We start from the raw sequence: 22,607 nt of genomic DNA on the forward strand, positions 1-22,607 counted from the left end.
TGTCCATATAGAAATTTTAATACTTTTATTTACCCAAATGGAGAAAAAAATGGAAGACATGGATGTATTATGGAGAGATGAATGGCACAGACAGGGATTCTTATACCAAACTGTAATTGGATACTGAAATTTAATAGCCAACAAATTATTTTAATGCACATACAGGGCATTCACCTGAACAGTACCTCAGTTTTACAATGTAAGGAAATTATCTGCTATTATTTGTTTACTGGGGGAAACGGTTTGTTTTATGTTCACTCCAACAGTGGCATTTTGAAACAGCACTACAGAATGTGATAGCACATATTTAAGATTTTTAAATAGCAACTACTGAAGGCTGAAAAATGAAACTCGTGAACAAAAATCTTATAACAGGCAGTTTTAGAAGCCCACAACAGCTTTCTTTACATTTTTAAGATGAAAGGAGGTCCCATGAAACCATAAATAGAAAAGATTATACAATTAGTAGACAAATTATTGATCATTTGTTTGTGTTGTATCACCTGTATTTTCATTTACCTCTCAGAATATCTCACTATATAAACTGATCTAATATTCTACAAAGTAGGATTCTTTAATCTGAAGGGGAAGAGTAGAGATACTGACTTCGGAAATTTCCACAACTGTCAAACTACCACAGAGTGATGGTCTGAGCTGGAAGTATGCAACGTCATGCACTAGTATACTTATTAATCAGACAACTGTGACTGAGTTTGTATGTACTGATAGCATCAAAGCTCAAGTTAAATCTAGTTGTCATAAGAATTAGAGCAGAAAACAGATTCCAGAGGCACCATCGCTGAGTTTTAGCACTAGCTAGGACTCCTCAGTTATGATTTTGCTTTAATGTTTAAAAAGGTAAAAACCAGCAGTAGTACATTTGACATATTAGCAGCCTTCCAGCATGTATGAGAAGGCTGTGATGAAGACGCAGCTAGGCTCTTCACAGTGGTGCACAGTAGGAGGATGAAAGACAATGGTCATATATTGAAACAAGAAAGGTTCTGCCTGGATAGGAAGAAAAGTTCTCTCACTATGAGAGCAGTCAAGCAGTGGTACAGGTTGCAAAGAGAAGCAGGGCGTTCTTACCCTTGGAGATTTTCAAGGCCTAACTGCATAAAGCCCTAAGGAACTTGGTCTGATCCCATAACTGATGGTGACTCTAGCAGAAGATTGGACTAGAGACCTCCTGCAGTCCCTTCTAACTTAAAATTTTCTGACAACTCTATTATTTTTTTTGCTGGGGCAAAGGAATAGTTTCCTTTTGCTCTTCTGAAAAGCACTGTTCAGCAAATGGTAGCATGACTGGGGTCAATACTTCTGTTGCAGGACCTCTGCATGCACCTTTTTCTTAACACAGGCACCAAAAAACATTACGGCCTTCTCACTCATGCTTTATTCTTCTATCAGCAACCACTGATGGCTTCCTGGTTCACTCCAAATTTGACAACTCCTCTGGATCCTCCCCCAAAAAAAGAATCTTTCCTTCTGTTATCTCTGAAGCTTTCTTTTGTGTCTGCTCTGAGCTCTTCTCAGAAATTTTCCAGTTCCTATTACGCAGCAGGTTCATGACTCATGTTCTTCCCAGTCGTCTTATCATAACACTGAATTCCAGTAGCTTAAGTCTCAACGTGCTCTATTGCTCTTCGAAAAGAAGCCACCACCTCAGCCTCCCCGTAGAGTTTTTCACCTGATGCAGTACATGGCAGCTAGACCAAGGCAAAAAGGCAGCCTACCTCCCTGCTGTCCAAACACACCTTTCTTAATAGAACAAGAAATAACATAAAGCTAACAGCTGAACAAACAAAACAGGTGCTCTCAGTCACAGCTTCCATTGCTATTTGTGCAAATAAACTACAGACTCTGGAGGAAGGGCGCTATTTATAGCTCTAAGCTTAGGTGTCTTGCTTTTGGTAGCCCACCAACATACTCAACAAGAGTTCGCTGTTAATTTCAACATGCGCACTGAACTGAGCTCTCCTACAATTCTGAAACACAACTCAATTTAAGAAGCTTATAGACATTTATGTATATCTACAGATTCCCTGTATATGTATGTATTCCTGTCACAACCTACTGATTTTTTTTAGCTTTTCTTTTTCTCCTTGACTGTGCTGTTGACACTATGTATACACTCACTTTCACCACAACAGACATTTAAAAAGTCTCAAGTGGATTTTTAAGTACATTAGATTCTCTAGCATGACGTTACAAATCAGCCTTAAGCATGCCTACCACCATTCTTTCATCAGAATGCTGTATTTTTCAATTCCAAAGCTTATTAGTGTAAAAACTGAAAAACTGAAAAGGCTATTATAATTACTGGTTTGCATGCAGACTTCACATGTTAGTTCCTCATTTCAGGCCACTACAGAATCATTGCTTCAGGCAGAGGATTTATTAAGAAGATACTCAACAAGCTAAACCCCACTAATTACATATTAAAGCGATAAAATGTCCCACCTATCCCATGTTCAGTGTAAGTCAGTTCATGACTTAAGAATATCACTGAAAATGTCTACAGTAAGAGGAAAAAGATTATACACAACTATATTAAGCTCAAGTAATTAAGATAAAGAACAAATTGTGCTTAGGTTGCTTATCCACACTCTGTTTCCATCTGAAATTAGAGCTGATAATCTACCAGACTTTCACAGAAACGTACAACGTATAAAAATACTACTTACGCGTTGCATTCAGAAGCCTACATGAAGGATGAGGACACATGTGGGTACAATCACCCATGCAAGACAGTAAACTGTTTATACTGTGCAAGTTTCATATAGCTGTATCCTGCCACTCCCAAGCAATTACTTAAGAGAATACACTCTTACACTTTTATTTCAAAACAGAAAGTTTAAATCATGCTCCTCAAAATGAATGCCAAAACTGGACACATTATGTGGAACGAACAGAGATTAAATGCCACTATGTTGCAAGGAAGTGATTAGAGCTTAACAACCTGCACTACCACTAAAACTTCAAAATGTTGGGCTTTTGCTGGGTTTTGTGTTTTGGGGTTTGGTGCAGGGGAGCAGGTAAGAGGAAAAAAGTAGTTTTAAAAACAGGGGTATTAGAAAGGCAAGTCACTTATTTCAGTCTTTTTCCTAAGTGGTTAAAAGAACTATGCAGCAGCTCCACAACCCTTTTTTATATGTACACCTGGGAAGAATACTGAATCCTGTTACTTTCCTCAGTGTTACCCTGATGTGGTTTAGACCAGATGTTTAAATGTTACAGTATGTACATTTTCTTCTCTTCTTCCAAGGCAAAAGCAAAATAAGAGGAATATTTGACTTCACTCCACAAGAGACCTATTTAATAGTTTGGCGGTTATGTAAGTAAAGGTAGCTTGGCTAAGTCAATGTTGACGACATACAGAACGACATGATCCTAATGAGTTGGAAAATATTGGCTCTCATGAGATTCAACCAGATGCTACTGCGCTGAGAAAGCTACTGTATTATTGAATTTCATTTTTATGAGGTAAAATTTATTATTCAACCATTAAGGTATCCCACATGAAATCTTGCATAAAATAGTTTTACAGTTACTTTCTGGAAAGTAGATTTTATTTTAACTTTAAGACATCATTTACATGAGGGATCCAAATGCCTATTCGATCACCTTCAATAGAGAAATGTAAGGTCTGCAAGCAATTTTCCCAAAAATACCAGATTAATGGAACAGAACTGTCAACAAAATAATGAACTACCTGAATAGGACAAGGAAAAAGTGGTAGCAAGTTCCAGTTTTCCAGAGTAAACTAAAGCCATGTGTGACTATGTATATGTTTTCTTGGCAGGCTGAAATGGTTAGAAACCGAGTGCTTCAGGTACCTACTAACAAATAATGAAAAAATACACAGTAAAATTACTCCATAGGATTAATTATGCTCAACCTTTGAAAGATCTTAACTGGCACCATTTTCCTAAAATTTCAGTATTTTGTACACTTATTTCTGTAAAAAAAAAAAAGTATAATAATAATAATAGTAAAAGTATTTTATTAACATCAATACATCTACTTGCAAAAATGTAGAAAGCATGATGCATTTCAGATACGTTTGTTTCCACATTTACAGCAGATGAAATGCAAAACCAGGATGTTTCACAAGCATGTGCAAGCATAAGAACTAACATATTATTTAACTGACATGTAACATACTGTTGTGCTTGTATACCAAAAGGATTATAAAATAAAAACCAAAACACAAACACAAATTTCCAGAGAGCTATGTGTGGGTTGAAGACTGCTTTTGTTCTTTTTTTCTATTTTAGATTTAATGCATTATCAAAAAGTTAATAATGCCTTTTTCTTGACCCATGAAAAAGAGCAAACAGTTGTTTGCAGCTGTTTCATTTATCCATTTCTTACTTTGCATTTTGTCACTTTGTATTCCCACCTACTATTTTAAATTTTCTATTCTTTTTGTTCTTGCACAACTGCTATTTTAGGCAGTATGAATCCTTCTTCTACTTTTTAACAATAAAGCCTATTCATTCAAGTACTAAGCTTCATTGTTTATATTTATCTCAAATTTTTTAATTGTCTTGGCTTCTCTGAACCATAAAAATACCAGTTGACATTTGAAAAAAACCTTTGCCAAGCAGGCATTTAAAACTATGGATTACAAAAGTGCTAAGGTGTCACTGCAATTAAGGGAGTCAGGTGCTTTCAAAAATCTCATTAAGCCATTACCTGTATCTTTAAATTCCAAATCATTTATAATTAAAAATCTGCTCTTAGCAGAATTAAATAGTCTCAAGCTAAGGAAGGTATAATATTTAAACATATTTACAATAAATATCTAGTGTAAAAACCATATATCCTTCTTGAAATACTCATTTTGCCTGTCCTCCACAAGTTCTGAGCTCAATCAGCTAGTCACAGTACCGTACACATCATCTTACCAGTACTTTTAAGATAACAGACCTTACTAATACATATGACAAATACATTTCATTCTTAAACTTTGTCAGAAACCAAACATACACAACTTGCTTTTGAGACTTCAAAACTTACTTTTTTCAGCCAGCTTGCCTTTGGACAAATTAATCAGAAGAGAAACTCTCGGACTATCTGATAAAGACAGCAAGTCTAATAACCAACAAACTATGAAATACTTGAGGAGAGTGGTTTTTTCCTAGTAGAAAAAGGTTTCTGAAGAGCAGCAGGAGGAAGGCAAGTGGGGAACACAGGAGCATTAATCTTCAAGCAGTTTTCCCTTCCTGGTATTCCATGAATCTATTCCCAACAAGAATTTGTACAGGAAAGAGCTTGAGAGTTTGTTCTGAATCACTACACCACCTTCAGCCCAAATTAGTTTTGAAGGAAGTTTTGGAGCAGAAAAACATTTCTGCTCCAGATGAAACCCGTACGACAGAACCACAGATCCTAGCTATAAATTCTGTTCCTATGTTTGTGGAAATACACAGTGCAGAGCTCCTTTTTTAAACTACATCCAGAGAAAGTCTTTCAGCAGCTACCCAGCAGACAGGTTCCCAAAGAAGCCTTCGTACCTTGTGAGACTCTCCACAGCACGTCAAAGGGCCAATAGTCATGTGCTATTCTCTGTTGTTCTCTCCTCCTCCTGCAACTCATGTATCTGTACTTGTTTTCCTATTAAATTTTGGCTTTCTTAACTTTTACTACTTTTCTACTCTTTCTACCTGCATCTCCTTGATTTGTTTTCCCCTGCATCTTTCCTCCCTTTTTATTAGCTGATCCTCTTTCTCCCTTTTTCCTTCCTTTCTTTTTCCCCCTAATTCATCTGTTCTTCTTTCCCTACAGCATGTCTTAGCCCATATTGTAAGCACAGTTTCAGTGATGCAGTTTTAAAACTGGAGGAGATGGCTGTGTTGGAAAAAGCATACAACTAGGGACCATAATTCCTGCTAAAAAAGACCTATGCTGAGAGGATACAAAGGCTTGTGGTATCCCTTCTGAGTTCAAGTAATGCTGAATCAATATGTTATCGAGGCACATCACTCACTCACAAAAAGCACCTGGCACAAAGCCTCAATAAAGACGTAAGTTCAGCAACAACTGTTTCAGCCCAATAACTCTCTTCAGTCACCACACAAGAAGTGGTAATACAGACATAGGCAGTTGAGAAAGATGTAGGCTATGTAAATAAATGGCAAACACATTTGAGCCTAGCTATGTGCAAGTAGTAAACTACAGAAGAAAAAATCTGAAGTCTCAGTATATTTTCAAAACTGACAGAACAGATCTGGAAGGGTAACGCATAACTAGAACATTTTTATAGGTGGGCACAGTTTGTTCACAAAGGACAAAAAAGCATGATGATGTACTGTGTATCAAGATTGTGTAAAATCCTGTGACCCAGACTGTAGGCAGGCAGATTTGTTGGAAACCTCTGGATAACAGCAGACCATTAAAAATAGGAAGACAAACTAAATAGGCCCTTTCTTTTTTTGAGAATAATGTCATGTCCGGGCAGGGCTTTTTTGTTTATTTTTCACAGGGGGAGAAGAATCTAGATAGAGACATGGCTGTTTGTCCTGCTATATTTCTAGTTAGTTAGAAAGATGGCTTTTAGAAGTTTGAAAATGTAAAGGTAGAAAATAATTTGAGCAACAGTACACATGAAAGACACAGTTTATGATTCTTGTAACAGCAAAATGAAAGCAATGAATTTCAAGAAAGAGATCGCCTGGGAAGTAAGATAAAGTGAAGGTAAGGAGATCTTTAATCATATTGTTAATTTCTCCTGCAAGAACACTACAATTTCATAGAAACAAAATCAGAAAAAGCCAAGGAACAAAGGGAAAGAGCTATAGAAGAAAAAGCAAACGTGTTTATACTTGCATTATTTGTACAAAGTTAATCAAAGAAACAATTAATCCACAACACCACAAGGATGGAAAGCTACTTTTCTACTACTTCTGTGCATAGTTAAAATGAGCTGTGATCAGATGGAAAACATCGAATGGAATACTACTGACAAAAAGGCTGTTACTTCCGTGAGATGTTAGGTTATACAATAAAAGCTCATCTGTACACCCACAAAGATGCTCAGAGAGACAATGGTAGGAGGGGGAGCCCAAGTAATACCCTGCCAGGCTACTCCCAGGCCCACCGCAGGAGCCATCAGCCCATCAAAGGCTGATCTGCACAAGCCCAGAGGAGCGCAGGGGCATGCAACGGCAGGCGGGAATCCAAATCAAGGACCCCCAGGGAACATTCATCAGCTGTTGTCTTACATTGGAGAAACTAAGCCAAATGTTAGTAAAAGAATATCAGTGATTAACAGATGTGCCTTGTTTACTGAAAAGTTCCTTATTGACATTATCCTCAGTTACTTCACGAAAAAAAAAAAAAACCCACACACCAAAAAAAACCCCAACAAAACCAAAAACAAACCAAGGAAAAAAAAAAAAACAACAAGAAAAGCTGAAATTCCAACTTCCCTGTGAGGTCAGGTTTTTTTAGAAGCTTACACACATACATGTTACTGTTAAAGTAGGTGGAAGCTGACACTAAGTACAAGGATGATTTTCAAAAAGGCACGATACTAGATTTTACACAAAGGTATTCAAACAAAAGGTAGCAGACTTACAGAATCAACCAAGCCAACAATTAGGGCAAAAGGGTAGACAGCAATCATTTCACAGTCTTGAACTCAAAGCTGCCTTCATCTAGTTAACGTGAAGTACAACTACAGAAGTATAAAATATACCAGGTCAAGCGTTAAGCCATGAACAAGAGAAGACCAAAACAAGTGTACTATACTGTTCATTTACTTTAAGTACTTAAAATGTGTGCTCCAGATTTCTATTCTGCAGATACATTGTTAGCACGGTTGTATCACAGTTCATTGAACTGAAGGACTGAAACGTGTTAAATGATGGAACACATTGGTTTGGAACTGTACAAACCCTAAGACCATCTGAAATGATCAAATGACCGTATTCTCACATTTCTCTGAGGTGTGGATTGTAAATGTGCTATCTTCAGAAGTACCAGTACTTGAAAATAAAACCTCACAATCTCATCCTTAGGTGAGCCACACAGAATCAAGGAATGAAGAGAATCAGTGACTTTTGGGAAAGAAGGAAAAACTAAGCACTTAAAAGTTATTCTAAGGGTTATGCACCTGAAAATACAACAGTTCTTTTGCACCATCAGATCAACACAGATTTAACTTTAAAAACCAACAGGACTGAAAAAGGAAAATAGGACTGAGAAAAATAGGGCTGATAAAGACTTCCAGTGGTAGTCTAATCTACCGTTCCGCTTCAAGTCATTATTTACTACATCTGAATCATTCTCCTAACACATTCTCCAAGACTGGTAATGATGGAGATTCCAAAAGATCTAATTTATTCTTGCTATGTGTTTATTTACAACAGATAAACAATAATGGGTCTAAACAATAGTGGGTCTAAATTATTCTAGCCTGCATAGAAATATAAATAAAAAATACTTTATCTTCTTCTGGATGACCTTTATGCACTTGAAGACTGTGGTCTCCTCTGTAAGCTGGTAAATATCCTTTATTTAATCCCAAAATCCATGGGTGTTTTGTAAAAGGATGACAGGTAGCCAGTTTCATTATTTGTATCATCACCACTGAGACTTGCATATCTTCAGCAATTTCACAACAGTTAAGTAATATTTATTTATGAAACTGGTTAAGAAACATCTGCAGACCTTTAAAACTATTCCATGTATGCCGCTGATTAATAAAGCCCTTAATAATGCAGTATTTTTTATATCCTCCAACAGCTTCACATCTGAATGATCTTAAGTTACAACACTGCACCATATAAAGTAGCAAGGGTGGATGTTTCAGATGAGGGAAGCATGGAAAAATTATCCTGTATGGGAAAATTAAATGCATCCAGAAATTGGTGCCAAGGAGTGAAGCTTGGTGGCTTAGCTTACATCCTGGATTTTAAGCATAAGCTATAAATACCCATATACACACAAAAAACATTCTGTCTGTTAACAGTGTAAGTAAAAACCTGGATTTAAAGGATATAGTTGTAGGCACATTCACTAGCAGTGCTCTGTACCATAATAAATACTTAACCAAAAGCATCACATATTTACCTGAAGTTTGGAAAACCTCATTCAGTAAAGCTTCATTTACCACCACCGAACTGACATTTCCAACAGGATGACACCAGCTCTGATAAATACTTTGAAGCAGAAGGGTTTGAGCTCTAGTTGCTTGAACTGTCAAATTAGGAAGCTCAAATATGCATTCTGTTAGCGGGACATGAGCTCGCTTGGTCCTGTTTAAAATATTAAGAGGAAAGAAAAGGAAAATCATTACTTTGGTGCATAAAAATCACAATTTAAAAACTTAATCACAGAATACCAGACTATAAGCAGTTAGTTTGTAAGGCTGGTGCTGTGTGCCTGTTAAATTTCTTCTTGTAAGAGGCGATTCTGTTTATAATACCAAAATTCACCCTAAATAGGACTTCTGTTACATGAGCTAACTTTAAATCTCCCTCCAAAACATGAGAGGAAAAATCATACATTTTCATCTAATTATCTCTTGGTTTTAAAGTATTTAATAAAAGCAATTCCAAGTGCTCCCACCAAAATAAGAGCCACTCATAAAATTGTGAAGTTATTAAAAACACAGAAGAAATCTGTTCAAAAATTGAATTTTCTGAAAAATTTTTATTTAAAACCTTACAGTGAATCACTAAATAAGATATGTCCAGTGATCCAAAACACATACAGACAATATCCATACAACAAAATAGAAACAAAAAGCCCCACATTCCATATTTCTCCTTATATTCCATATTTGGCTGACATAGAGCTTAAGTGATTCTAATATTTTTCAATGCCTTTTACCTTATAATTGGGGAGGAGGAATAGGCAGGGACAGGCATTGGGAGGGTAGTGCAAGGTACAGGACATTGTATTTGGAAATAAATTCTTCTGTGACAATATAGAGTCCGCTATCAACAAGAAGGCTCTACCACAACTATAGCAAAGTCACTAAGTTACTTTTTCTTCCTAATATATACACTGTTATCTGAAATTAAGTAACAGACTGATTTGCTACATTCAACAAAAACTGCAAAAGTTCTTTAATAGTCTCATTTTGGAGCCTTTTCCTGCAGCATATTTACAACATTATTATTCTTGCCCTAATCACCTCCTGCTCCATCACTTAAATGTAATTTTTGTGCTGTTTAGCATTATTTTCTCCGGAGTCCCCAAACTATAATCACTGATTAGCTCATTCTCATTCTGGAGAATCTCCTCCATTAGAAGATTGTAGGGACAAGCCTAAAGTCACATGAAAATTAACAATATTAGGTTAATGTTCCATTGGGAATCAGTACGTCAAATGAAGGAAAGCTGCTGCAGCTCACACAATTCCTTAGCCGAGGAAAAAAGCATCCTTTACCAAAACATTTGAGGGAATGAAAGTATAAAAAGACATTCCCTTGCAGACACTGAATGGCTCTTTAGATCTGCAAAATCAAAACCTTCCAAGGAACAATACATTGCACCTCCTATCTGGCTCCACAAGAAAATGCTTGCAGCCATATGACCTAACATACATGAAATCATATGAGCAGTAGATACTCTGCAGGAGGCTCCATGAATTCAGAAACAGGCCGTTCCTGATGCTCAGACTCTAAAATCTGTAGCAGCATGAAGTGACAAAAAATTCTGGCAATAAGAAGTAGGAATTCTTTGCACATTCTGCACCTGATTAGGAGAATGGCCCTTCACCAAGAAAACTGTGAAGAAAAAAGCACATCATCACTTCTCAGACCCATGATCATTATCATCTAGATGAAGAACCAGGATAGCAAAATACTCTGCTGCTAACACTTTTGGCCTGTAAACTGCAGATAAGGCCTGTGTGACATATGAAGCATCGTTTGGAAACAAGCATTCTGAACATCAGAAGACATGTATCAACTACCATGTTGACATGGCGATACAGCCAAAGGTAATGTCATCACTTTGAATTTGTACTTGCACATACAAGGATTCACCTGAAGTCACAAACAGATCTCCTCCCTTGATTCCTCATCAATACCAGGAAACAGCTAAATGAAAAGCATTTTCTCTGGAACAAGAGGAATTTATCTCATGAAGTGCTAGATACCTACAGTATAAACAAACATCCGTATCTAAGATGGCTGTATAGATCCTTTTAAGGTAAAAGGAGAGAAAACAGCACTTACATACGTAACAGAGATCTGTTCATTCTAGGTCTGAGGAGTAAATGAACTGCTTTCTGCAGGTCACTATTTCTGCCCACTGCCCATAAAGGGAGATTAAGATCATAATCTCAGCTGTGGATGTCTACCCCATAAATCAAAGTTTCATAGATAAAGCCCATCCACAAAAGCCAATTCCATTGCTCCTCACTAAAAATAAAAACAAGGGAATAAAAGAAAAATTGATTTCTATGAAAAAAGATACTCATGAAAGATTGTCAGAAAATGGATGTAAATACAGATGGAGGACAAAAAACAAATAAAAACAGATGTTGTAGCCTTCTGTAATAGTAATCACTATTCTTTAGACCAAGGTTTTTCAACCTCATAAAGCTTGGAATTAGGATTACCTGTCTCAAAAATGTTGAGAAGAAGGGGGAGGAAACCAGCAACAAGACTGCCTCTGAGCTGCAACTCATTTGAAGCTAATGACACAACTGTGCTGCCAGCTTCAAATGCCATTTGCAGAAAAATATGGATGAAGGAAAAACATTTCATGATTATATGGGAGAACTCAGCCTTGTGTCTGGTAGTAGAAACTTCCTTCAGAATGGAAAAAAAAAAAGGCAGTCTATTGTTTGAGTGAAACTATCAGTCTTTGCAGTTTGGAGCTACCATATTTTGCATCAGTACAGTCTTTATTGCTAGGAAAATCAAAACTCATTAGAGGCCTTTTCAGAAGAGATGTTATATTAGCCTTGTTTGTTTATTTCTTTTCTTTATAGCAGTCCCTGACACCAAACAGTGAGTTACAACAAGAAAAATTACATTTGCCCTGTTTGGGGGAACTAAGCATCTCCTAACTGCCTTTTCTTCTGACAGCCATGTAAAGATCTTTCTAGAGTACATGAGCAGACCACTGGCTGGCCTCGCTACCCGACATCACTACTCTATCAACTGCAGCACAGTAGGTCACCAAAGGGGTAAGAAATATCTGTACAAAACTCCTGAAGCTCTTCCCATCTCCCAGTTTGAAGTTCAAACACAACGCACACCTTTCCTGAAAATGTTCTTCTCCCAAAAAGTACAAATACCACACGTGGTCATCTGAGAAAAGAATGCATCCAAACACATTTGGAATCTGTTGGTACAAGAAAGCCATTTAAAAAAAAAAAGGTTTTGTCTACACTTCAAAAAATTAAGCTAGTTAAAAAATTAAAACTACTTTAAGGAGAGACAAAACAAAAGCTGAAAATACTACTAGTATTAAATAGGGAAATAGGGAAAGATGCTGCCTGGTTAAAAAAACTAAAGAAAAACACTGACTCAGATAGACAGCCAAAAGGAACTAACAGCCTGGAACATATTCTGACAATTTCTACCACACAACACGTGTGAGAGGACACGTGAAGATCACTCTCTTGTGGACACAATTAGATAAAACATATCTCCCATTTCAGCTCCTCAGATACACATACATTTCTCTATGTAAATACACATATATCTGTATAGTCGCTAGAAGAAAAGATCTGGGTTCCATGAAAAGCACAGGTGAAGACTGCAACACTGCGGCCTTTTCCAATGCTGGTCCCAAGTTTGAATTTGAACTTGCTTTCCTAGCATTTCCTAGACTGTAAGTCTAAGCTCCGTAATTTATCAACGTAAGCAGAAAAGGTGTGCATAACTAAAGGAGTATATAAGGTGATTCTGTACTTACGAAAATCCATCCCTGTAAAACAAAATGCTATATGCACAATAAAAACATTAATTTAAAACTCAAGATTAAACAGACAGCACAAACCATTTACTTTTATGTAGAATTGAAGCTGGAAAACTAGATATGCATGTTAGCAAAGCTTTTGCAGGCATTGCATGGAAAGAAATGTAATGCACGGTGATAACAATCAGAATGTTTCCTAGTATCCCTTTTTTTCAAGCCATGTATTGTGATCTTTTATTATTTATCTCACCACAGAAGTGCACTGTAACATTTTTCCTTTCTGTTCTTTTGCCTTTTGTTATCCTTTCAGATAACTTGTATTTTCTACTTTTCCCTCTTATTTCTGAATATTATTTTGCAGGATTAAAACGAAATATTTCAGAAAAATGTGTCTGAATATTTCAAAAGACGAGTTCCCTAATGTAAAATTGGGAAGGAAGAAAGAAGGTAGAAAACCTTTTTCAGCAAAATTCAGGACGAACATGACTCTGCAATAACTCCATCTAAAATAACACACTTGTATTAACAAATTCACTTATCTTAAGGGGGGAGTCTGTGAAGAGCTGTGACAATCACAGCACACAATATGACGGCAGAAAAGATTTTGCTTTAGAAGTTTGACTATTTGTTTAATACATATTACAGCTACTGTACTGAACTATGCTAAATTTAAAACTTAAAAGTTTCACATAAAATAGTCCCTTATGGGTAATACCAGTGTATGAATTTTTTTTTTTAACAATATGCAAATTCTACGCTTATTGTACTTTAATAATCCCATAGGAATAAAGTCTACCGTTCCTTTTCAGATAACTTTGGAGGAATGGGAAGCTGAAGAAAATAAATCCTTTTTTATAGAAAAAAAAAAAAAAAAATCAAGGTGGGGGGAAAGCATTGTACCATGTGTGCAGCAAATGTTGCTTAAAGGAAATTTTAACTAGCCCTGGCTAGTGATGAAAGTACATTTATAATTCAGGATTTGTTACAATAGTTTTGAAACACAAATAATGCATTTAAAAGAACTTAAAATACAAGTTTGCTACCAAACTGCACCTGTTAATACAGAAAATCCATCATTAATAAGGTACTGAGCTATATTTAACCAAGTTTTATGACCCAAGAGATATATTCAAGCAATAAGTGAAACTACAAGTACAAATAATTTTTTCAGTAAACCAAGTCAGATCTGTGTTTCTACATTGTATCATTAAATTTGTATTAAGCAACTGAATGTGACTTCATATCAAAACTCATCACCATATTAAAACAGTTATGGCACGTAGTTGGAGTCTAAACCCACTATTTAAACGGCACTTTAAAACTGTAACAACAATAGAAATAATTATTTCTCAAATCTTTACACTCAAGAGTTAAGATGCAGTTCTGAACATATGTTCATTTAACTGAACAGGTTAAAAAACTACCAATTCAAACACTCTTCTCTAGGGGAAAATAAATCCTAATGTAACTAGCAGGATAGGCTACTCATTAAAGCTGAACTTGGACAAGTTCCAGAATAAATTTAAGGAAATATGAACAAGCAAGTCTTGCTGTGTAGTGGCATGGAGTGAAAATGAATCTGTCCTAATTAAATGATTTTTAAATACACCTTGGTTGTACCCAGTTTGCTGACAAACTGTAATACAGACTTGCTGAAATATCTGGATAAATCTGGCGTACCATTAAAGAAAATAGTTTTCTTCGCAGTTTTTGAATGAAAACATGAATTGGTCCTCATTATACACCGTGCATAGGCACCAATATAACCAGTCCATGTAAGTTCACAGGCCTGCTATGAAATATTTTCAGTTTGTAGACTTTAGGAACAGCAACTTATTCTTTTAAAATCAACACCTCAGAGTGATTGAAAGAATATAGTGGTGAACAGCTGGCTCCAGAGGTTTATATAGAGTCCCCAACTGCAAAGCTGGAACCTGCAAAATGTTTCCAAAAATTTAATTTTTGTTATTACTCATATCCTGTACAGTAAAATACGATGAGTTCATTTTTTCCAAAATAACAAAACCAGTAACCTGCTACTAGAACCCAGCAACTGTGCCTTAGAAGAACCTGAATGTAATTTAAGTGCCTAAATAATTTCAGTCAGCATTTGCACACCTTTCCTCTTAGGCAAACAGAAAATGTATGCTGGTTTTATATTTGACATGAACAAAGGCTTCATCTACATACCTACAACAAATCCATATTTCTACTTAATCTGATCTTTCATATCAACTTAAAGAAAATGACAATTTTGATCCTTTTTTTAACATTTAAGCAACTATTATTGGGTAAGGGAAACAATGTCTAGCTACTTAATAACAAGTATCAAAACTCTGAAGGGAGCACACAGGGAGAAGAAGAAAGGGAAAGGAAGTTAACCACTACAGTCTTAGAATTTTTTTTTTTTTTTAAATGCAAGACTGAAGTCACTACTGCTCACAATAAAAAACACTCCCATCACATGGCTGCATACACTAACACAATTTTTTGTCTTCAGACAGCAACATACAGTTATTTGTGCTAGAGGACCAAGTTAATTATTATCGAAAAATAATAATTAAACCCGCTTTGGAACACCTCATTCCAAAAACATCTCCAAGACTGATGTCTTCAAAACCTCTTCTGCTCTTCTATAGGCTTCACTAAAGGCTGCCTGACATCTTATGTCATCTCTTACACAGGTGAATTTTCAGCAGCTGCAGCTACCTTTGCCTCTTATTTGTAGGAAATACTGCTAATCATACAATTTATTACAAGGGAAAAACTTCAAGATTCACCAATTTTTTACTTTTTTTCCAATTAATAAAAAAAATTACTTTTTACTTTCTGAAAATTTTAGATATGGGATTAGAAGAGAACAACACGATCATTTCAAAACTGACTTCTCTATACTATTTTTTTTTTTTTAACATCAGCTCTGGAATTGAAATTGTCAGGATGAAAAATGTTTGTAAAGTGTTAATTCATGTGAATTTCAGAAAAAAAAAAAAAAAAAAAGATTTCCTTGAAACAATTGTGAAAACAAAACAATGCAGGCAAAGTACAAGTGTCAATATGTCTTAGGAAATTAACAGAGAATATCCATTCCCTATTCTCATTACAGCGTGTGTTTTAATGGAACAATAAAATTTAGCTTTATACCGCAAAGAAAAATAAATGCATTACTACAAGAACAGAAGTAATTACTAAATTCAAACAAATATCTAAAAGGAAGAAACCTTGCAAAAAAAATCCCTTTGAAGCAAACAATGCAAGACTCTGGGCATACGCGTTGGGAGCTCTAAACTTGGACTGGTTTTAAAATCATTTAGTTTGTTTTGTTACATTTGGACATTAAAAATTATGATCATTAAAAATTATAATCATTCCATGCAAATAATAATACTGGTTTTTGAAACAACAAGGAAGAAGTGAGAAGCAGCGACCTCAGTGGGACCCTCATTGTAACTTTATCTGCTGTGAGACACCAAGAGAAAATGTCAAAGGCTGCAAGAAAAAACAAAGACCTGGAATGTGAGGGTAGGAAAGTCTTAATTTCCCTCAGCTTGAAAACAGCCACACTAAGCATCAGTAAGTCTTTCACCCACTGGATTAAAAGTTTAAGAAAGAAGGCAGGAAAGCAGTCTATCACCACTTCCAGTTAAGTCATTGCCTATGTGCCTCAAAATGCAACAGATTTGAACTAGAAATTTGTTGATACCAACAACGGATAACCCAACAAGGGGTTGGATTTTCAGTCTTACTTTTGGACACATGATAAACTAAGGTGGCTGCTGAAACTGTAACGCCAGACCATGTTAAACCTGCAGCTGCACTAGAGAAATGTATTTAGGATGTTTAGATCAAATTCAGCCTACTGGCTTTGGGAAAGCTCATCAATGGGACAGATGCTAGGGATCTGAACTTCCACCAAACTGCAAGTGGAGGTCAGTCATTAATTGCCATTTCTTTGAAAAAAAACCTCCTTTTCTAATCACTAGTTAATACTTGCCTCCAGAAAGAATCATTAAAGTGACAAGAACAATCTGTAAAAGAATAACATTCCAAGTTCTCTGCTCTGAGAGAGCCCTTAGTCTTCTTTACGTTCTTTATATGGTTAGCTTTACACACATCAAACAACTGAATCTCATGCATAAAGTTGTATCTTTGAAGAACTGCATCTCCAGAACTCCACAAGGTGTGAGGGGGAAATAAGAAAACAAGGGATAAGAAACTTTCCTCATGGGTTGTGATTAATGCCAATTTAGGACATTTTTTCTTATGTACATGTTAAACATCTATGCTTTCTTTACTTCTGCAAGAAGGTCTGTAACTTTTTAACGTGAATCTAGGAATCTTAGTGTCATTGATTGTGGATATTAGTGGGGACAAGCGAAAGGATATGACATTTAGCTGTGTTATATCCAGTGAGATCCAAATATAAGAAAAAATGAGAAAATATGAGGAAAAAAATGAGAAAAATCAGTACTTATTACAGTGACCAAAGATCAAAACATATTAAAAAAAAAAGGCAAAACAAAAAAACCCCAAAACAACAGAAAAGCCCAGAAAGAAGCAAGGACATTTTATAGGGAACCACCGGCTTGATGAGGGTAGTACACAGAGAATCATACCAGAAGCAGAGCACTTTTACATCTACTATTTGAGTTGTGCCATGTATCTTCTCGGGAGAACTAGTTCCTACTCAGAAAAGCAGCAATGCCAAAATAAATGCAATCATTATCATTTACCTCCTGGTAAATGATAGTTTCCCTGACAGGGGGAAATTGGCGGGAACTTGGAGATGCTGTAACTAAACAACTGCAGATGACCAAGGCCACCAAAACCACCAGAGGTAACCACGTAAAAGTTGCTAGTGTCCATAAACCTCCAAACAGCAAAGATCTACATTTATTAAAACAGAGCGTTACATTTTTTTGTTGCTTTTGTAAATCTAGTGTCATTGCTTCGGATACCACAGTGTAATCCAATCTCAGTAGCCACAGAGGTAGAACAGGGTTTGGGGAATTGACTTACCACAGAGCAGCCTGCTTTACTGTCTAGAGAAGCAACCTCTCCCCCTCCCTCTTCCTTTTCGTCTCCTCCTTACCCCTTCACACACTCCCAGAAGCAGCAGCAACAGCCATTAAATCAGTCCTCTAAATCTGCCACACAGAGCCATTTGGTTGCCATTAGCAGGTAAAACAGGGAGCCAGGAGGGCTCAGAAACATGCTGGTGCTCAGTGAAGAAAATTGCATGGACAAACGCAGTCATCTGCTGAACACGACGCCACAAAACAGGAATGGGACACAAAGGCTGCTGTCATTTGGCAAGGAGATCCACGCTTAACCTGGTGTTATCAGGGGAGCAAGAGTCATGACTATGGCAGCCCTGAGAACAGCAACTACTTCCATCATCCTTTCATGCTGTCAGAAGTAAGAGCATCAGTTCTCAGAAACTATCCCTTCAATCCGAGGGAAATTCACAGAGTCAACTCAACAGCTAATAATACAGTCAATTACAAGGTTTTTTTTGTAGGATACAGGATATGATTTTGTAGGATAGAATTTTGTTGAATTACTAGCACAATTAAGCACAAGTAAGGATTTTTTGATACAGATTCCTGTCCAATATGATCTTTTAAAATTGCACTTATTATTTTGTTTTCAAGTTACTGTCAAATTACCTTTCTTATTCCCAGCAAAGCTGCAAAATTTGGCATCTTAAATACAAATTAGTTATCTCCTAATAAATTTATTTCAAAACGTGCAGATATTTCATTTCTTAGACTATTCCATTCTACTAATGATTTCAAATTTCAAACTCTTTTCCTACCTCAAATTTGCAATGTGACTTTCTTCTTCGCTATTTCTTATAACACTTTGGAAATTATCAAACATGTTCGAAAGTTATATATACACATTATTTACAAGGAAACAGCCCAGCTCGTGGGCCTTATCTATGGTGAGGACCTTTCCATTTGCCAGAGTGAGCACAGCTGACCAGACACTCTTCCTTGCCTGAAAGTACCCCAAAAGCCAATTCTAGTATCCATTAAAATAGAAGTTACAGCATCAAAAGGAAGTTGCTGGAAGGGAGGGAAGGGTGCTTTGTTTTTCCCATTACCAGAAATGCCTTTAATATAGCAAAGGATGGATCAAGGGTATCATCAACAGCAAGGACATGAATGGACAAGGTGTGCTACTGATTCGCATGTATACGCTGCATAACAGCAGAAAGAGTGTAAAGGCTGTTAAAATTATTATATTGTGGCCTCATTAATTAGCAACCTCAAACGAATTTTAAAGGATATTAGAAGCTATTTAAAGCAAAACAATAAATCTCAGGAAATGCGTAATACTTTTTACTTCAAAGACTACAATTATTGTTAAATCTAAATTTACCATCCTAAGCGCTGACTCGGCATTGACTTTACACATTCTTTCCTCAAAAATAATACAAACTTTGAAGCAGATTCTATGGATATAGTTTTTTGTGTTCAGTTTTGGTCTATTCACTGTGAGAGTTTCATTACATCTACCTCATTACTTACAAACTCCACAATCCCTAGTGAGTCTTCAAGACCATCAAAATTATCACATACATACACACTGAAGAAAAGACGCCATCAGTAAAACATAAAATCAGAAAAACATTTTCTTGCTGTGATACATGTACACAGCCAAATCCAAGATGTATGCAAAATAAAAGTTAGAGTATAACAAATACAAGTACTTTCAGAGCAAGAGACTGTCAGTGACAGCATTATAACAATTCCATTTCCATTTTCCCTTCTTTTAAAAATTAAAAATACAAAACCAGATTCTTAATTCTGTCATTCTGCATGTACATGCACATTTCTTGACTATCAAAGGAATATTCTAATCATGCTTACCAAATATATTTCCATCTATTTGATTTTTCATTTTTGAATCGGTCATTAAACTTGAAGGAAACGCTAGCTAAAAATCAGCAAAGAAAACTAATTAAAATTTACTTTAAAATCCTGTAGGCTTTTGTTTAAAAAACATACACCTCATAATAGATAAAAATTCTGATTAATTGAAAAATAAATCCACAATTCTTATACTAGCGTCTCAACCAACATAATCCTTTCCATTTCTTGCATCAATATCAGAAGCACCTGTAACAGGTATAACTGTTTTCCAAATCTGTTCTGATAAACAGATTTTATTCTCATAGTTTACTGTTTAAGGGCCTCATCCCACATGAGCCTGACTTCAGTTGTTCTCTTGTTCTTCCTTTTTTGTTCAAATTGCCCTCTCATGTTCTCATCCAAAACACGTCATACTAAGAAAATCTAGTTCAGAAACTGGGAGCTGATGTTCTTTAGAATATTAAAACCTAATGAAAATCAGACAATGCCTGTCAGATATACAGGCCCAATGGAGGACCAAACATTAGCATGTGTTCAATACGGTACCTGTTCCTCAGTATGTACAGCTGACAGGTTACTTATTTTAAAAGACGTTGCTAAAGAAATAATAAAAAAAATACAAAGCTATAAACAACTAGGATAAAAGTCCTTGAGGAAAAATGGTGAGGAAGTTTCCTTGTACACAAACAACACGCAAACACTTAGCCTAAAACCAAAGACAGATCCTGATCTATGAGAAGGACTATTGCCATAGAAAAGAAAAAGCACATCTGGGTCCCAGAGGGAACAAGCACGAGGAGAATACAGCAAACAAATGATACTGGACACAGGACAGTATGCTTCTCCTACCTAGAGATGAACACAGATGCAGTAATGCTGCTAAGGTATTATGGACAGCTGAACAGGTGAACATGCACATAAGCCCTTATATTTGGTTTATTTGTTGCTCCAACTGAAGATAAATACAGCTTTTTTTTTTTAATAAAATGTTTTTAGTCACCATTTATCATGGTTATCAAATTCAACTGCGTGTCACATTAACATGCTTGTAAAAATAGGTGCATAATTTAAGACTATAGAGCTTCTGGTACCTTACTCCAGGCGAAAATGAAGCTTACCACTTGACAGCGAAGCTCTGCAGAGTCAAAGAAGGATATGCTGCAGCTTGTCCAGCAACACAACAATCCTCCATAAGAATAATGAATGCAACGATAAAAAGATAAACAAAACCAGCACTTCTATATAGCTTATTCAAGAAGCCTTTAAACATAGTGCTTTGGTGAAGGAGGATTATATAGCATACAAGGTGAAAAATACAGTTTCAGAAACATAATTCTATAGGGAGCTATATTAAAAGTCCTAACGCATGAAAGAATCTAATTTTTTCTTCAAGTTATTGTATTTAACAACTACAAATTTTTAAGACAGTGTTTTCAGTCCTATCAACTCCCATGGCATTTTCTTATAAAGAAGTTGCAAAGAAAAAAGTGAAAGGTAAGAGAGCAACTGTAACACTAAGGTACACTCCTTCAAAATCCTATGTAATGACCAACATTTGAATGGGGGTGGCTAGCAGAATGACACCACAGTTGAACTCCACGCCCTTCAGTTTCAGGGTGCAGGTTTCAAGCAGGTTATGTCCTTATTTGCCAACTAAGGAAGGCCAAGTGCAGGCTCCAGTAACAGTCTGTGGCTGTGCATGCTGTTTACCTGTTAGCTTGCTCCCTGCCAGGTTCAGGCCACAGCAGCTGGCACTTTCTCAGACAATGCTGAAGGGAGCAAGCAGGCCAGAAGCTGTCTCCAGTCTGAAGCCTGACCATATCCTCCTTAGCTTTAATTTTTTTTTCCTCCTTTTAAGAGTGTAAGGGAAAGCTACAGGTAGGCATATGGACATGAACTGAGCCATCAGAGGCCACCAGGCCTCAGGGGCACAGACTGGTTTCTGGAATGTTTTATTTAGTAGTATAGATGCCAGCTCAGAGACTGTGTTTCTCTTTGTGATTCACAGATACACTTAAAGGGGGGGTAAAAAAAAAAAAAAGCCACCAAATTGCAGGCAAAGTTTTGGAGAAATAAAGGACAAACACTGTCTGTGAAGACTTGTCACCAGTGGATCTTTCTGGCCAGAGTTTACATGGGTAAAGCATCATAAACTGAGAATATCACCAAAAATCCTAACCAGATATTTTCTACAGACAGTGGTAACACTAAGCAGGAGAAACAGAATTTCCAAATACATCCAATACAAAAGGAATATATATTAGGGATTCAAATTTTCTGTGGTATTTATGCTGCATAACAGCAGTTCAGCTTTAAGTTTTGAGACAAACAGTCTCAAGTAAAGCAAAATGCGTTTTCAACCCTGAAAATCCTACACATTTTGAAATAAATACCATTTGCTTGTTTCTAGTACAAATGCCAGCAAATACTAATGGCAACAGTTACAACAACCAGGATAAAGTACTCACCATGTGCAATCACTTTCCCTGGACAGATAGTAGTTAATAGACTTAATTTACTTTCACTGAAGAGCCTTGACAATTAATTAGTCTAAATAACTACACTGGAAACACTACAAATGACGACCCTTTACTGTCAACTCTGCTGAATTTCCTCCTCATGGACAACACTAAAAAATACAACTGCTTCCAATTTACATTGATTAGAAGTGCACTTTTAACAGATTTGCTGAATGCTGCCTGCCACATCTGCTGAGAAGCAGTAAGATTAGATCTGGACTTGATTTTAAAAAAAAAAAATTAAACTAGAGGTTTCCAACTGAAGTTAATTTGTAGTCACACTAATCAAGCTGCAAGTCATGTACTCAGAATA

At 36.3% G+C, this 22,607-nt stretch overlaps 1 protein-coding gene across 14 annotated transcripts in view; it reads right to left on the reverse strand.

The window, feature by feature from the left end:
• The window catches only part of VPS13B (vacuolar protein sorting 13 homolog B), a 485,731-nt gene that overhangs the window by 368,192 nt on the left and 94,932 nt on the right, over positions 1-22,607 (reverse strand). For all 14 annotated transcript variants that reach the window (XM_082316760.1, XM_082316766.1, XM_082316768.1 and 11 more), the window contains one exon: positions 9,082-9,266. In XM_082316760.1, the coding sequence (XP_082172886.1) occupies positions 9,082-9,266 (185 nt within the window). The remainder of the gene's footprint in view (positions 1-9,081; positions 9,267-22,607) is intronic.

The sequence above is a fragment of the Platalea leucorodia genome, assembly GCF_965183815.1.
Source record: "Platalea leucorodia genome assembly, chromosome: 1".
Lineage (NCBI taxonomy): Eukaryota > Metazoa > Chordata > Aves > Pelecaniformes > Threskiornithidae > Platalea > Platalea leucorodia.